This window comes from Haliaeetus albicilla, chromosome 7 (genome assembly GCF_947461875.1).
Source record: "Haliaeetus albicilla chromosome 7, bHalAlb1.1, whole genome shotgun sequence".
Lineage (NCBI taxonomy): Eukaryota > Metazoa > Chordata > Aves > Accipitriformes > Accipitridae > Haliaeetus > Haliaeetus albicilla.
The window spans coordinates 27,139,730-27,158,550 of record NC_091489.1 but is presented as its reverse complement, the minus strand read 5'-3'; the positions used below and the strand labels follow the sequence as shown (position 1 = coordinate 27,158,550).

Genomic DNA, 18,821 nt, shown 5'->3' with positions numbered 1-18,821 from the left:
AATGAAACACTGGGAATAAGAGCCTGTGCCAGCTGCAATGGTCCTACAAGCTGGAGAGGACCAAACTCCCTACCTCTTTGGTGCTGGACTGGGGGAGAATTGGCTCAGGCCACCTCCTGAATGAAAGAGCAGCTTTCCTAATGACTGAGCTCACACTGCCAGCCTGCTAAGGAGCTGCATTGATTTGAAACCTAAAGGACAGCTGTTTGTTCCTCCCTTTCCACCCTGCTTCCTCCTCCCTGGCCAAAGGAGGAGGAAAGTTGCCAGAACAGACTTCATCTAGGTGGACAAGGATGGAGAGAGAGGGAAAGGACGCCCCTTCAAAATGAAAAAGGAGGGGAAAATTGTACCCTTAAGAGCACAAAGCAGCTATACAACTGCTCGTTTTGCCATTGTCAGAGGGAGGCAGCTCAGTCCAAGAGAAAGTGGAGTAACCTGCAATAGTCCTAACAGCTGCAAAACACCCTTTGCCAGCTGCATGTTGATTCTTAACTTGCTTCAGCATTAAGTAAGTGACAAAAGGCTTTAGTGCTCCTAATGAAAACACAGTCCATGCACTCAGTAAAATAACACAGCTATGAAGAAAAAACCAAAAAAACCCAAAAAACCCCCAACCAAACCCCAGAAACATTTTTGGTAGAATTTGTGTGCAAACAGGTTTCAGGTCCAAGCTGTTGAGATTTGGACAAAATGTTTGATGATATTTAGGGCTGAGGAGGGAGAGGAAGGGGAGGGTTTGAAGGGTGGGGGTGTGTGTGTGGGACACTTCATGCCTGCTTTTGATTTGTTTCCAGAACAGCCACGCTTTTGTATTTGTGCTAAGGCTCCCTGTAGTTTAAAAGCCAAAATGTGATCAGAAAAGGCCTTATGGACCCTGAGCCAGCCTTTGCATTTTTTAAAGAGCCTGTTAGATACTTTCTATTCTGCTCTGAACTCCCGTGGAAGCTGCTCCCGGACTCTTCTCCACGGCTGCTGTGAGGAGCTGAAGGGCCTTAGGAAGAGATCCAGCAAAACTCGTTACCTCATCTTCTGTAAACTCCTTGGACTGGTGAGCATAAAGGAGTAAGAAAATTAGCAGTCCAACTACTCATGGAGTGTCTGCACACAGCTGCCAGCATTCACTTGTTCTTTCCAGGCAGTCACCTCATACCCTTTTCCCCAGCTGAGAAAGACCTGAAAAACCAGCTCCAACCACAGCAAAAATTACAATTCAGTCAATATCACAGCTCTGCAGACCTGAGTGAGAGCCCGAGGGGACACTAGAATAGACACTAGACAGAGCCAATTCTGCCACGACCACACACGTCTTCTGCACATCCCACGGTACATCAACCTGCTCCTCTGACCATATAGCTGTCCACTGACTTTGGAAAAGCATGCTGAGATGAAGTTGTGTGGCAGGAGCAGCAGAACTGCCTTCCCTTTCCCTGTGTCACTGTGGCCAAGACTTGTTGCTATTCCAAGCAATAGGGCAGATCCCGACTAGCATGTTCTTTTGGATATTTATACAAACATGTTGCAGTTAACAATTAGAAATATGACCCGGACTCACACTAGAGAAGCCAATTTGTCTGTTTCTTTTCCTACTAGAGCTGGACTCTGTTACAGATAAATTCCCCAAAGAGGCACAAGGTGCTGTAACAATACCACCAAAAGTGGTTGGGGTGGAATGGGAGGGCTTGTTCTTCCCACGATACAACATATGAGTCCAAAAGGCTTATCCCTCTGCAGAGCCAGGCCAGGTCTGACACAGCATGGCTCGTTAGGACGGAGCCGAACACCACGGTGGTCTTCAGGGTTTGTACCGCAGCAAGGTTTGTGGTGCTCTCTGTATTATGGCACAAGGCCACAACTACCCAAGGTATGCTGGACAACTCCTTTTCCTATGAGCCATCCTCCTGAGCAGCTGGAGGCCAGTCAACAGATTAAGGTTTGATCCAAAGGACTTGCTTTTCTCCCCTTGTGTAACTCCTTCTGAAGACCAGCTCAGGCAAGACAACACTTCCTGCCATTTATAAGATTAAGGCCATCTTGAAAACCGCACCTGGCTTCAGTAAGCTGCCCTCACTGCAGTTCTTTGCTGTCTGAGGGAAACAAACACCAAGTGTTTTATCACTTAAAGATTTAAAACAATTGAGACACATTTCATTGGAAAAGCTGAGACAAAGGCACAGATGAGGCTGCTGAGCTGAGCTGAAACTGCCCCTCTGATCCCCCTCCCTCCCCATTTAATAACTTTATTGCTTTAAATATGGGAGGTGAGGCTCACACAATGACAACAATCCCAGCAGGAAACCTACTTGTGTTCTGAGGGAATTTGCTTGCTAGACCTGGTGTCGACCATGCAAACACCTGCAGCATGGGACTGTGCGTGCATATGTACTAATAAACCCCCAATGATCCAGCCCTAATGTAAGGATCAGTCACAACAGCTCAACTGCCAGCATTAGTACAGGTGTAGCAGGTCAGCAGCAAATGCCACCTTGGTCACGCAAACAGTGAGGACACAGGTAGAAGCCCAGCAGAGCACCGTAGGGCATATAGCCTGAGAGGGTCAGCTTCATTTCGGTGCCTCGGTTCAGTTTATTGCACACATGCATATTATAAACATACAAAACTATGCCAAAAAAGATCACTAAGCATGTGGAAAACTATGCCAGAAGGATCAGTAAGTCTGCTTAGGCAAACATTCAAAAATATCTAGCATACCTTAATTTGATTTTCCTTTGAATTAGTCTCTAGCTACAGTCTCGTTATTTTGTTTTCCACAAGACCACAGTGTCTTTTAGTTCAATGAGAAGTGGTTTTTTGCCTCTTCATGTTCTACAAGTAATCCCAAGCCTTATTTAAGGCACACAGTCCAATTCCTATATGGAGTATAGTATTAGGAACCTCTGCAGATGTATGCCCTAATGTTAGGTGAGTACGGCCCTGACAAAATCAGTGAATCTGCAGAGGAAGATTCAGAGTCCCTAAACTAGGAACACACTTTTCTTTGGTGACCATACAGTGAATCCAGACCTAAGACAGTGAGCATTCCCCCATGCCTTTGAGATGTGTTTAATACCTGTATCAGCTGAGTCCTTCTCAAATATCGCTGACAAACTACAAAGAGGAGCATGAGGAGCATGGCATTTCAGAGTTGGTCTTTGCAACCCTGCTGTAACACAGGGATAACAACGTATATTACAGGTTTAAGAACAGGGTGACAAGATGAAAACAAGAGCTCTAGCAGTTTCAGGTGCTTTGCACATGCACCTGACCCCTGGTGTCACTGAGCCCTGACGGTATGTCAAACAAGCAAAGCTCCTAACTGCTTAAGCTACATCCTGGAGAAATTAGCATTTCTGCACATCCCAATCATGCAACTCATGCTGGGCACCAAGTGACAGAAATGCACAAGTGACCTCCTGCAAAAAAGCTGGCACAACCAGCTGCTTCAAGCCAGGAGAGCATCTCACTCCACTGTGCCTTCTGTGTAGTTTCCACAGAAGGCCACCCATTCTCTTCAGCTATATGAAGCAGGGGCCCTGCAGAGAAGAGTCACTCTCAGCACTACGCTGATTCTGAGAATAAATCTGCACAGGGTATGAGGCAAGGATCGAGTGAAGACAGGATGATACGTAAGTAACGACTGTCACATTGCAGACGCACAACAGGACTGAAGCTGCAGTTCCAAATCACAGCAGTGGAGCTTAGGCTTTTGAGGATTTGGTTTTATACCTACTGTCTGGATTTATAATGTACCTCCTAATTTAAAGATAATTTTTAAAAAAGATCTTCTAACATCTGGACTTGTATCAATGCTAAAACAGGCACCAGCAGCTGCATTTAAACCCCTTACATCTGCAGTCCAGCTCACTACCAAAAATAATTGATAGCAATAGCAGGCTGTTGCGATGCATGCAATGGGTTTGACACATTTTCTCTGCAGTATAGTAACACAGAGATTTGGGTCTCTGAGGCTCAGTTCCAGATTTTAGAGAAAAGCAGCCAGTGGGCACCATGTGTGGCACCTGTAATCCATCCCAGGCCTTCTCTCCTCTCCAAATGCCCCTGCTCCTCATGCCTGTATCCCACTTTCTCCACCACCTGCTCTTCCTACAGCCATCCCAGCTGCCTCCACTCCAAGTCCTGCTTCACCTTCTTATTTCCCCTACTCAGAGCTTCTCCTGAGCTCTTGCTTTATATTTTCTCCCAGCTCCTCCTCACCTTGCTTTTAGCCCTCTAAATTCAAATGTGTTGTTTCTCCCCATCTCCTTTCATGTTCCAGGTTCACCTAAGGGAGCAGACCAGGCTGCTTGCTGCCTTTAGTGGCTGTGCTCTTTGGCACAGAGGCCAGATTATGAAAAATGTCTCTGCTTTTGTAGCAGACACTTCTAGCAGGTGCTATGCAATTATTAGATGCCATATGCTTTTATAAATTATATTGTCATGGTTTAACCCCAGCCAGCAACTAAGCACCACGCAGCCGCTCACTCACTCCCCCCCCATCCAGTGGGATGGGGGAGAAAATCAGGAAAAGAAGTAAAACTCGTGGGTTGAGATAAGAACGGTTTAATAGAACAGAAAAGAAGAAACTAATAATGATAACACTAACAAAATGACAACAGCAATAATGAAAGGATTGGAATGTACAAATGATGCGCAGTGCAATTGCTCACCACCTGCCGACCGACCCCCAGCTAGTCCCCGAGTGGCGATCCCCTGCCCCCACTCCCCCCAGTTTATACACTAGATGGGACGTCCCATGGTATGGAATACCCCGTTGGCCAGTTTGGGTCAGGTGCCCCGGCTGTGTCCTGTGCCAACTTCTTGTGCCCCTCCAGCTTTCTCTCTGGCTGGGCATGAGAAGCTGAAAAATCCTTGACTTTAGACTAAACACTTCTGAGCAACAACTGAAAACATCAGTGTTATCAACATTCTTCACATACTGAACTCAAAACATAGCACCGTATCAGCTACTAGGAAAACAATTAACTCTATCCCAGCTGAAACCAGGACATATATTCAAGTGTGTTTTGTAACTATCCTGTATTTTCAGACTGCTGTAAAATCAAAAAGATAATTATGCAGAGATGCAGAACTGGTACAAAGAGCTGCACCCAGATGCAAGCGATTGGGCCAGTGCTGATCCATCTTACATGCACTGAGCTAAGTATCCCTCGCATCCTATAAAGACTACTAGATACTCAGCCCAAGTGCAGCAGTCCTGCAGTCCAACAACAAAACTTTCCACATGCTGATTTCATTACCAGATAAATTCTGTACAACAATCCAATGTGATGAAGGGTTAACTTCAGTACACACTAATTGCATTTGAGGGCATCTACGTACATTATTTGTAAGCTTTATTTCTGGCATCTCAAAATGAATCTGTCAAGCTAATGATATTCTGAGAAGGTCTTAACGTTTCAAGTGCTGTGGGAAGTACAGCACTGCTAACACCTGCAGCAGGTGGTAATGCTCCCGGTAAGTCAGCGCTGAACCACTGAGCGTCAGAGTGCAGTCTTTTGGATAATACAAGCAGAGTCCAGCTCTTCTTAGCAGTTATTCAGGGGCCTGCAGCTCGCCTCACAGTGGGAGTTTTGGACTTTGCTTCATGGCCATGTTCCAGCTCAGGCAATTGCATCTGAACTGAGTGTCCTCTGCTGCTTCTGTTGGATGGGCATAGAAGCGCCTCGCTATTAAGTGACACTCGTTCTCGAGTGAATGTGACACACATTGACACGTCTGATGACAATGCACAGCAACATGTATGTGCAGAAAGTATCAACTACCATCCTGCCCATAAACCTACCAGCAAGATTAAACTAGATAAGGCATGCCGTGCCAATGGGAACAGCATGGAAGGACAACCCTGATGCAGCTGGATCTCCTAAACAAAACTTTCTGTGTAAGAACAAAGCTGCCTGTACAAGACAGGAGGAGAGAGGTAGAGGAGCCTGTCTGTCCATCCCACAATTGACAAGAAAGAAGGGGGCTTAAGCTAGGAGACAAAAAGCAATGCTACGTTTTAAGGCAAGCAGCATCCACCTCAATCAAAAGACTGAATTTAGATGGAAGATTTATGTCTTTCAGCAGTGTAAAGGTCTGTGGGATGCAACTTTTTCTTTCTTTTCTTGGGGGGGTGGGGTGGGAGGCAGGAAGAACACAAAAACCCCATAAGCACACTCTAGGTAGTACCAGTTTTCACAAAGTTTCAGATTGGTACATCAGTCAATAGAAATCTCCTTTCCCCCCTGCCATTTCTTCCCCCTCCCCCATCTATGGCAGGCCACCAGAACTGCACTTGGAGACTGGAAGACAAATGGGCAGCTGCCTCTAGAGGCAATTGTGAGGAGACTAAAGATCAACTTGCAGCTGGCACTTCCACCCCCACCTCTCCTTAATACTTCAGTCCACTTGCTGCCAGACAAGGATCATGAGTCAGCTCCTAAACATATTCTCCGTGAAACAATAGCTATAGCTCTCTGCTGCAGCTATACCACTACTCTGGCTCCAAGGGACACACCACAGTTATGAAAACAAAAGGACTGATTTTAACCTACAGCAGCCCAACACCAGAACTGAATGATATAATAAGCATGCACTAAAGAATACTATGCTAAACCTGTGAGATTAGCAAAGCTAATTTTGACATGTAACAGGCATGAAGTCAGTACTGTAATGAAAATCTGCAGAAGCAGCAAACAGAAGTGGTTTTGGGGCTACATGGTAAAGCAGATGGCTTTTGCATAAACCTTTTCAACTACAACAGGGTGCAGTTTGATACCACAGCATTGTATGCTGCAGTACTAATTAGAGGGCAAAGGAGCCAGTTTAGCCTTTACAAATTAACTTTATCACAACCGTAGGAGCTGCTCTCTCAATTCTGAGTAGCCAGCACTCACTGAAACTCCTGCATTCACGAAGATGGAACTCCAGCACTCATCCCTCGAGGAGATTTAAAAAAGGAAAAAGCTTCCTTTTGCAAGGACATTTCAACTTACCAGCTAATGACATCAAACTCAAACTTTAACTTTTCTGACCCAAGCACTGTCAGACGATAAAGAATTCAAAGAAAAGGTTAGAAGATGCATTGGAGATCTCTCAGGACTAGATGTTAAGTGATGAACGGGCAGTGACTACTGAGCACTTAAAGAGCTGTGCACATAGTAAAGGTTAGACATAGAGGAGTCTATGCCCATGCAAAGCACCCTCAAGAAATATCAGCACCCAGAGCATGCCTTACCTGCAGACAGTCCACTGATATCCTCTGAAGAGATGTTGCTGAAAGAGCTACAGTGCAAGCTAACATGTTAGGAAACTTAAGTGAATGCTACATTTACATTTTTATTTCCAGCTAAGAAATAAGCAAAACCAGTTGTCCTTTCTCACTTCACTGTAATTTGTGTTTCTTACAGCTGAATATTGCCAATTACTTTGAAGGAGTCTCTAACCCAAAATACTGACACATCTTGAGCCACATCGCCCTACAAGCCAGAAGGCAAGTTGGAGACAGAAATAAAAGACTACCTCACAACATGTTCAAAAGAGACAGGACAATTAAAGTCAAGTCTGCTTCTCCTTCTGCAGGACCCTGACAGGTAAGTTTTGTGGGACTGCGCAACACAAATTAGAAGGTTCTACTGTTAATGCAGTGCATCGATTTTACCATCAACAGAAATGTGAATAATGTATACATTCTGTGTAAAAAGACAGCAGACTATATACATATGTATCTTTTAAATTATTTTATTTTGTGTAAGCTAAAAGGAAATTTACACACTTAAATCTCAAAAGACCTTGGGCATGCACATTGACCTTTTTAGAGGTTCTTCTACATAGCTCTCTTTTTTCCATAGGAATTTCCCCGAACATTTACAACCCATAGTTTTTTACTGTATATACAGCCTAAAACCATAGCAATCTATGATTATGTCATTTTACACTGTGCAAAATCAAACAGGAATAGTGGTACAACAGAACATAAAAATTTTTAACAGGTAAATTTCATTGTAAGACATTCATATAGTTTTGGTCCTTCTTTCCAAATCAAACTGATTAAAAGCAGACAACTTTCTAATGACCCAAAAAATCAAGTGTTTAGACAGTGATCCATAACTGGAACAAGAAGTTACAGACAGCATACCTTTCAAAAGGCTATATAGTGACAGAGCCGTACTACTGAAGTTGAAGAACATAAAAATTCATCAGCCAACCAATCAAACAGGGGGAGGGGATGGAAGAGAAGAAAAGGAAAAACACATCTTAAGCTTGTTAAAACACAAAAGAAATTATTGGGTTTTAAAGAAACAACAGTAACTGAAAATCCATAAAGGGACAATGTAACCTTTTGGTCTTTTTCCCAGCAATAAGTATTTTAATATATGCAGGAACAAAAAAGATGCTCAATGCAATCTGAAAACCTTTAAGGGGGACTTCACAGATTGTGAAGATTGAAGTTTTCATTATGTGTTTCTAAGATTTTTTTTTTTTTAAACTTTTTAAAGTTTTGTAAGAAGGACACCACCAGTGTATTTCACAAAGACATAAATGTATACACCCCAGCACAACAAAAAGAATAGATCTTCAAAAAGATTTACCCCCAATTATTTACATTTTTCTCTAATATAAATTTAGGACTCCAGTATGTAAATAAATATACATTACTATGTATACCTTTCTAGTGCTGCTTACCAACAAATCATCTGAACTTGATTTTTTTTTTAATTAAAGCAAGATTGCTTTTTACGACCCACAGAGGGAAGGAAAAAAAAAAATCAATAGAAAATGTCCAATTCACATCACTTTAGTCTACCTTTTCTTGGCAGCTTGTTGAAGGTGTTAATGTAGCTGGGAACATCAACACCTTGGCATGCATGAAAGTTAAGTCAGGAAGGCTAGAAATCACCTTGGCAGCCTCTTCACTGAGATGTTCTTCCTTTTTAGGCTTCCTGTTGGAAGGAAAGAACAAAGTGCATTAATCCACTACCTGATATCGCTTGGATCACTGAAAGAATCACTGATTGAAGCAATTGTTCTGTCAGTTTGTCTCCCATTGACAGGCACTTCTGTAAGCTACTTGAAGGTAGTCTAATGTTATAATACCTACCTGCCTACCAACAAAATGTTAACATAGAAAGTCAGCAAAATGTTCCTGTATATTGTTGCAATAAGGAAAAAAAAAAAAAGATTTCCTATTCAGATGCTAATTTTATATATTTTTCTTTTTTTTGCAGGTTCCTGTGTGAAGAGACTCACTTGAAGAGACAACCATGCCCATATTCTACGGTTAAGACAATAGGAGCATTAGTTCTAAACTACCTAAATACAGTACAATCTTTCAAAATAAAGTGGAAAAACCTTGAAAGGACATTAAGAAGTTCCTAACTTACTTCTTAATACTTTACTTTTAAAATAAAGAGGTACTTATGCTGCATTTCCAACACGACCGTTCTCAGATTATACATCATACTGCTCTACATCATGATCCACAAACCCTTTTTTTCCCCCCAGGGCTCATCAGCAGCAAAAGGTGGCTCACAACTTGTAGCTACTTGCTTTGAAGTGCAGTAGTATGTATAGCCATAATGATACATACAGCAGTTTGGGAATCATTGGTGTTTACTTTGCCTGTTGCATTATTCACAAGAATTACTGAGCACAAATGAATAAAGAGGTCTGAATCCCATGTTGCTTGGTTCTCACTATTATGCAAAAAACTCCGATCTCCTAAGTAAAATGAAGCCTGGCTCAGACTGCTACAGAATACCTCCCTCCCCTGCCCAAACATCCATACTTTACAGACATCTGGCTTATCTTTGAAGAATGCTGCCTATTACTAGAAATACCCAGTTTTCCATCAAACATTATTCCAGTCCCAAAAAGGCACCTGCTACACCCTGTAATGACATTAGAAATTCTAGCTAAATAAGCTCCCTCATCTTTGGGGCAAAAAGCTGAGTCAAAAGGCTTGAACCCAATAAACTGCCATTCCCTAGAACACTTCAGAAATTTCCTTCCTGTATCTTGTCTTAACTATAAACTTTAAACCAAGCCTGTGAGAGGGCAATGCCCACTCTGATCACAAAGCAGCATGTACTTATATTTTCTTTTGTCAGCATCCATCAGGATTGTTTCCTGAGCTGATCAGAGATCAGGGGAAAGCAAGGGGCTACGTATTTGCTTCAGCAGCAGTCTCAGACTTTCTTAGCTAGGAGGAGAAGAAAAAAAAAAGCTGGAGTCAAACTCATCCTTGACATCACTGATCATTGTGTTGACACTGAACTATCACTTTTGTTTGCTACTTGAAATCTCCACTTGATGAAAGATCTCTAGATGAGGCAGCCTAGATACTAAATCTGACTTTCCTTCACTAGAATAGCAATATTTTCTTTTCTCTGCTGCAGTGGAATTTCATGAGCCACTGACTAGGCAGATTACCAAATTCTGGAGGACAAACAAAGCTGTGTGCTGGATTTACTGAAGGAAGAAGCAGAGAGCCAATATGTGCCTCCTTCTCTAACAACTTCACAGTCAGCTCTGTTTGCACTCGAAGGACTATCTCTGAGCTGTTGAAATGTGGTTCTCGCCCGCCACTGTGTTATCAGTATCTGGTGCCACTATTAGTAATCACTTACCACAAGCCTCTTAAAGGTACAAACTCCTGGTGATCAAGGACTTAAAGCTAACAAAGGAGTGTTTGACAGAGGAAGCCAAAGGAAGAGGGCTGACTCAGAGATCTGCATTAAAAGGAGTTCCTGTAATTGTTAATCAGGCACCGAGATGAAGCTCACATACTCCTTGCTATTTATAGGCCTCTTCCTCCTCTGCTCAACTGTGGCATGCTAAGAAACAGCACTGCTGGGTCCCAGAGGCAGCACTGCAGTTTATTTGGTGGTCATATGCAGGACCTTTATCACAGGACAATGCTATCGCTCTTGCTGTAATAGCTGGTCTCTGCAACATCACTGCAGAACATGCACACCAGTGAGCACAGTCCGATGTGAATCTCACCTGATTACTGAATGCTCCCCTCCTGGCTGGAGACCCTTTACAATAATTTATTTACTTAATGTGCTCTGTAAAGAGTATCTGTAAAGGACAAGCTAACACACTAACACAGCAAACGTTACTTAACTTTCTATACACGTAAGGAAGAAGTTCTTTACTGTGAGGGTGGTGAGACACTGGAACAGGTTGCCCAGAGAGGTTGTGGATGTCCTGTCCCTGGAAGTGTTCAAGGCCAGGTTGGATGGCAGAATGAGCAACCTGGTCTAGTGGAAGGTGTCCCTGCCCATGGCAGGGGGGTTGGAACTAGATGATTTTTAAGGTCCCTTCCAACCCAAACCATTCTATGATTCTAACTATGACGAAATTATAGCTATAGATACCATCACTTGGTAATGAGGCTCAAAACTTTTTCTTAAATCATCTCAGTGCAGAGAGGGATGAGATGGCCTTAAGTCTCCATTCCTCAATGGAGAGGGGCAGGTTCCTCTGGAAGACAGTAAAACTTGACACTGCAAGTACCTTTCTGGGTAACAGTCAACACCTTCGGTAGCAAATATCACCAGGGAAACCCTAAAGAATTACTCACTAACTCTCTAAATTTAAAAGACAAAGTAGCATCATCACTGCAGACTGTTTTTACCCTTAAAACTTACCTAACTGCCTAATAACTGCAGTGTCTTTTGATAGAGGCAAGAGAAATAACCACATCAGGTGCATTAATTTCAGTCACCACTTTGCTGAAGATGTTCCCATTGTCAAGAGCTTCTTTTGCCAAACCCAGGTCTGAGCAGGGGCATTGCAGAGCTTCTGCTCATGCACTCTTAATTTCAAGATACCACGGCTTACAGAATGGACAGCCAAGTGAGCAGATTGTCAGCGGCAGATGTACTACTGTCTGCTTTGGAACCAGGACTTTTGATTACTAAACCATGAAAGGACCCAGCTCTGGCTCAAAAAAAGGTCTCCGCCTCATTCAGGTTTTAAAACTACCCTCTACAGAACACTTTGCCCCCATCCATCTCTTCTCTTACACTAGTTTACATTTCTTCCCAAGACAGAGGACAGAAGGGATGCCCTTACCCAAGCAATTGTTCCAGTCCCTCTACCTGTTGGCATGAAGGTTTCCTTTTCAAAGGCACATTAACACTAAGCTGCAAGAAATTAGCCAAACTGATGGGCAGGAAAGTTGTTGGAAGAAAGTTTAGCAAGAAATAGTGAATGCTTTGTCGATGTGTCACTCACACCTCACTGTTCTGTTTTGCATTCCAACCCCTTCCTGCAGCATTCAAGTCTTTCAGGACTTCAGTCATCTTTCATGTTTGCAAACGATTTTGTAGATAGCATCAGCAAGGCCAGGCTCTAATAGTAACAGTGAGTTGATTAGAAAAATGCACTTTAAAAATCACTCTAATCAAGAGTGCTCCATCCAACACCACCCCGAAGGAATATTTCCAGTTTAAATGAGGGGTTTGGGCATTTCTTGGAAAGGTATCAGTGCCCTGCTTTCCTTCAAAAAGACAGCAGATAAACTTTTGCTCTCTGCCAATTCTACGGAACTGGGCAAGGCTGCAGAGTTGCTGCGGAATGCTGTACTGGATCCCTGTCCTTCACTTACTGCTGCCATCAAGGTTTCAGGCTCAAGCTGGGGGGGGAGTTTCCCCTCCTCTCCTAACAGTTTCCTTCTGAGAAACTGACTTTCCAGCTTCAAGAGATGGGTTTGCAAGCACAAGATGGGGTTATTTCAGACAAAGATGACTCTTCACACGGCTTCCTACAGCTGAACAATGGTATTTTCACTCTAAACTTCACCCTAAAGATCCTGAGTTCAGACAAGTTACAGACACAGGATAGCCTCAGCACAACTGATGTTGCCATCAAAGTGATGTTAAGCCACTGGCCACATCTTCCCCTGATCAGTTATCATGAATGGCTAATAGTCCATATTTGCAGGCTGGTGCATGAACGTCATCTTTGTTGAGCTGGCTGTACCCAGCCACTCCTCTTTTAAAGTTTCCAGTTCATTAAAAAAAGAATAAAAAAATTTTCAAAAGGAAAACAATTTTAACTACAAAAAAGCTAACATACTGCAACATATTGGCATACTGCTGAGATAAGACATTCTTATTTCTCTGAAGGTTTCTAGCTTGGAAAACAGAAAACCAGACTGCTTTTCTTTTGCAGACTATGAAATCATAAAACACTTGAAATCTTTAAAATTCAGAGTTGACAGAAACATATAAAATGTATTGAACACTGAAAACAGCTGCTTTAAAACAGCAAATCCTTGTGTGTGTCTGAACTTAACCACCAAGTGTAACATGCCCAGCCTCTCTCTACAGCCTGATATATTGCTACAGCACAGATCTAGAACCTCTTCCTACTCATAAGCAATGCTCTCCAGAACAGGGGAAGAACTTTGATATCTGGATAAAGAGCTTTAACAGTGCAAATATGAGCTTTCAAGTGCATTGTGGAAGCATTGGAAAAAAACCCAAACCCCTCATATCAAAACAAAACAATACAGAAAAATGAAGGTCAACATTAACTTAAGCGAAGTAGACTTCCCCGTTCTTAGTAAAGAAAAAGTAAGCTAAGACATCTTACAGCAAACAAGCAGTTATGAATCTATGAGTGGAGATACAATAATTAATAAAATACATTTGGAGTTTGTAGGTCCTGCTGTGAATTTGTGGTTACTTTTAAATTAGACTTAGAATAGATTACAAAAATATTTCAACTGCAACTATGTTTTCTAATTAGTGAGAGTCAAACTTTCACACTAGTGTATCTTCAGAAGGAGTATATGCACTCCATGGGTAGAAAAATAGGCAATCCAAAAGCTGAGACACAAAAATCAGCATTGAAGTGTGGAGTTCCCTCTACCGGTTCTCCCTTGAAATTTCACGGCTTGTTGATCTTTTTTATTCAGTGTTCACTTTGAACATTTTCACTGCGGGAAAACTAGTAAGATAGTTTTCTCAATGAAAGAACATGTTTTAAAAGAGCTCTTGAAAATTATAGTTTTAGTCATTTTAAGAAAGCCAACTGTCTCCCACCATTACAAATCACTACATTTGCCACAACTCTTCAACCGCGGCTCCTTTTTAAGTGCTATGTTGCATGGAAATGCATCTAGTTTTAGAGTGCTGAATAAACCCTAAAGCTCACTTATGAGTGAGGATATGTTGCTATCTATTAGTTGCTAATATTTGTTGCGTGTTGAGGCGTGCACTTCCTAAACAATAGAAACATTTTACTTGGGGAGAATCACTCAGCAATTCTTTTAATGGGCACAGACACTAATTACACGTTAAGACAGTCCATGATCCTACTGCTTAGATACAGATTCAAAAAATAAACCCAGAGAATACAAGCTTATAAATGGAGACCCTATTCTGTACTCATTCAACAGGCCAGACTTCAAGGAAGACATTTGACACCTAAAGCCTTTATACAGGTTCTACCTGTAAAAAAAGTACAGAACTACTTCACATGAGATCCATGAAGCAGAAAGGACATCCTAAACCAACTACATGCTCGTTCCTTAACTTGCAACAGCAAAATGAATCTGATGTTTGGTCACTGAAGTTTTGACAGGTGCTAGAAATATATGGGAAGGGACAAATATTGTCATAATTATTAGTCAGTTTAATAATTTTACTTGTGGAACATTCCGCACCTATAAGTTACATGGAGGACCGAGGAGAATCTTCTGTCAAAGTCCTAGGTCACTGAACTGTGTGGTTCAGTTTACCCTTCCAATCTTAGGAATCAAGCTCTGTTCTTCAGAAAGTTGCTTCCTCCAGTTCAGTGTTTGGCACTAGCTTTTCAACTTATGTCCTGGTGACCTTTTTCTTTCAGCTCATGTACTGTTTCCCATCTTATTTTAGAGTTCAATGATAATTTGAAATACAAACTACAGTACTATGAATTTCATATTTAAATTTATTAAATTTAAGACTTTCGATCATTCAAGAACTTCTGATCTAAAATAGCACACACATTCACTCCTCAAATTTCATGCCACCCTTAGAAATAGAAGAAAAAAGCATAACAAAGAGTATTTACCTTGTGGACGTGCTTGCCTTCTCCACTGTGGACATGAGTCTTGCAAATGCATCAGTCACTCTGTTGCTTGCATTGGAAGTTTCCAGTTTTGAGGTTGTCAATTCATACAACTCAGGATCCACACCTTACAGTATAAAATGATAATCAGTGATGGTTGGAGGCAAGTATAGCCATAATAAGCCACACACCAACTTGCTAGAGACTGTTTTCTGTAAACATCTGAATCATTTATAATTTCAAGATACTTGAAAAGAACACGACAGAACATGTCTGCATTTCTGAAACACCATCCTCTCTCCCCACTCTTTTTCAACAGCTTTTATAGTTGTACTACAACTATAAAACACACACACATTAGGATCAAGTCTGGCATACAAGGTCTCAGTCTAAGAGTAAACAAAACAAATTTGATTTACCTTTTAGAGTGAAACACCTGTAAAGATGTCAGCTGTGTTAAAATGGAGTGTGTTTCAGTTACTTCAACTCAACTGTTTGTATTAAAAGAATGCTGCATGTTAACAGGGACCAACTCTTTAATGAGAGATTACACACAACACGTATGCATTAGAGTACATTTAGTATCTTGTTTTTCACAAGAGGTTGTGTTAAAAATTTTTTAAGTGAGGAAAAGCAGCTTTCATGATACATACAAGTGGAATGGCATTAAAAAAGTTACATACTAATATGTGTAACACTACCAAAACTTTTAGGTTATGCTCCCTTTTCAGGTATTCACAAAGCATCAAGTATCTAGATGTTTCAGCCTTGATTTCCTAGTTTCGGATATCTTAAGTCAGATGCTGAATTTTGACATCACATACGTTGTGAATGGATTTCAAATTTTATCAGCAAAGGTAATCCTGAAAACAATGCAAACAATGGAAACCTGCATCCAAAAAAATAACATACGTATGGGTGAAATTCTACATGTTTAGTATCAAGCAGCACATCTCAGTAGGAAGTAGCTCTAGAATTTCCAGATATTAAGTACATTTCCGTTAAAAAAGTCTCTAGGAATTAGGATTATGAAAATAAATCAAGAGGAAAGACTGTTACAACACATTTTGTTGCTCAGAAGCATTTTAAATTGGTGATATTCCTCTAGTTACAGTTTCAGCTATTTTATGCTTCATGGGTTTAAACGAAGTGCATATGTACCACCCACAATTACAAATATTTTTCAAAAACAGCGTAGAATTCAAAAACAGAAGCATCGTGTTTTATAGACACCTGCGTTCTAAACAAGTGTAACACTAAGTGCTAGCTGGTTTGGACAACACAGAAGCATTTCTTACTACTGCAGAACAAACACTGGAAATACTTGGGCACGATGGCCCCATGTAGCTATACCTAATACAAAAACAGCGTTTATGAACTGATGTGCTGATTATTTTACCCTGTTTACTTGCCTGGATCAAGACACTATTAGAAGTACTCCTGAAATACTGAAAGATTACTAAATAAAAAAAATGCCTGTGCCTATTGTCCTGTCTTTTCCACCCAGTAATTGCAGTACTATGTGCACAAACAGATGATGTTAATAAACCTCATGCCTGCTTTGCATGAACTCTCCCCAAGCAGTGTCTTGGCCACTCATCTTTTGCGCACAAGTACTCTTTCATTGTTAGGAAACTAAGCTGATCAAAAAGTAAAATTAAGAGAATCATCTGGTTAAGCTGCGGGGGGGGGGGGGGGGGGGCAGGGAGAAGATTTGCTCCATTTAATGAGTTGATTAAAAAAAAATCAATCAGCTGTCCTTCAACATACATTTTTTTAAAGTCTGGATTTTCAAAGTTAATTTCATCCAGTTTCATGCAAAACACTAAAATATGTACTGTCCTGAGACCAGTATACCAAGACTTTAAGTATTGTCAGATGTTTACAGAACTTGGAAATAGGAAAAAGCCCAACTATTCCATAGAATATCCACTTTTAATCAGGGAGAAGACTTGAAGAAATACACTTTGACTTGCAGAAGCCTGCGAAATCCCATTAAGGTACAAATTGTAAAACTAATTGAAATAAGGAGTCCTTTGACATGCAACTCTGCAAGAAACGTTAAATGCAACCTTTTAAGTTACATCATTTAGATATTCACATTTATGGTCCTGAATTAATTTTCATTGTAGTGTGATGTCACTGCTCAATTTACTGTTCTTTTGGCACCTCTTGCTCAGCTACACTTATGTTAAACTATTAACATGAAAACTAAAACAATACACTAAATCTGTGGGAACATACTAGAAATGAGTAACTCCCTGTTCACAATGTAGAACGCAAATTTGTATTAAAAAGTTATATTGGCTACTGATGAAAGACTGAGAAGAATATAGTATAGATCTATAGTGAGCAAAACTAAGGTCTTCAGAGAAAGAACAAACTTCTACTGATAAAAGTATCTCCTTTAAGCCGAAAGATCTAATAATTTGTCTTTCAATTATTTTATTATTTTAGAGTTGCATATTTTCCATTTTATTCAAATGATTAGAGAATGTTAAAGGAAAGCACTGCAAAACCTTAATGAGATATTGAAGGAAAGTTAGCCAACCAAACCCCACACAAAGCTCCTAAACACACACACAAACACACGAGCTGCAAGCCAAGAAACAAATGACTTTCCCAGAAACAAGTGAGGAGGAAACAAGAGCCAAAACAAAACAAAAAAAACAAAATAGGCACTATAGTGTGTACCAGGGAAGATGATAATACCTGTAACTTGATGAAACAACAACAGCAACATAAAAAAAAATAATGCAATAAGAGGCTAACAGAGTATCCCTCCAGTAATCACTTCAAGTGTGCACACCATCAGGACACAAGAAGGTACCCAACTGCACGAGCAGTACACGTACTGGGTACTGTTGACTTATGTCTATAGACTTACACACATTTACAAAAGAATCTGTAAGACTCAAGCATCTTGAATTCGCTACCTATCACGTCCACGACAAACCTGCCATCTTTCATCTGATAATGACATCTCTCAAGGGTGGAATAAAAAGACATTTGAAATGTGATGCCACAAAATTGCCTTCAATGATCAGATTTCAAAACTAAAAAAGCAGGTTTTTGAAAACAAAACCACAATAATAATTACAAGCACTTATTTAAAATGTGGGGAAACCCCAAACCTCTTAAAAATTGATTTTTTTGAATTATAATCACTAAGAGGAAAAAATTCCTTCCTATGAAGAAAGTGATTATCATGGCTTCAGGCATTGTACTGAAAGAGTATTTGCCTTATCTACTTAACCTATGCACTGGGATAAATCCCCAAAATGTTCCCTTAAATTCCTGCAGAAATTTATTCAAAGTGTAGGTTTTCACAAGTTTGCGCAAAATACTCAGAGCATGTCAAAACCATGTGATAAATGAATTCAACTGCTTTCACATATTTTTCAGTAGAGAGAGTGGTGTTTTCATCTCCTTTTTAAGGGAGTAAGTTGCAGATAAAGTGCTTTGGTTTTATAATTAATGTTCATGAACTTCTTATGTCCCACAAACATGCAACTATCCTTTTTTTCTATTATGAATGTTGTTAAAACACTTTTTTCACTTTATCATTAATACTAGTAGCTCACACAAAGAAAAAATTTACAAACTGCTGGTAGCCACAAATCCCAGCAGGGATGTGATTGTTAAGTCCCATAACTTTGTATTCACATATAACTTTCAAATAACATCACAATCCTATAATTTGGAGGCACTCACTCAGAAGACACACCTCACTTTTTGGGAATCATCACATCTACAGC

The 18,821-nt window shown here is 40.7% G+C and overlaps 1 protein-coding gene across 4 annotated transcripts in view; it reads right to left on the bottom strand.

Moving 5' to 3' along the window:
- Window positions 1–7,721: 7,721 nt before the first annotated feature.
- The window catches only part of AFTPH (aftiphilin), a 48,515-nt gene continuing 37,415 nt past the window's right edge, over window positions 7,722–18,821 (bottom strand). For all 4 annotated transcript variants that reach the window (XR_011325438.1, XM_069787467.1, XM_069787469.1 and 1 more), the window contains 2 exons: window positions 15,067–15,190; window positions 7,722–8,939 (listed from right to left, as the gene is read on the bottom strand). Coding sequence is in view for 3 of the 4 variants with exons in the window: in XM_069787467.1 (XP_069643568.1) it covers window positions 8,795–8,939; window positions 15,067–15,190 (269 nt within the window). In the remaining variant the exon portion in view is untranslated. The remainder of the gene's footprint in view (window positions 8,940–15,066; window positions 15,191–18,821) is intronic.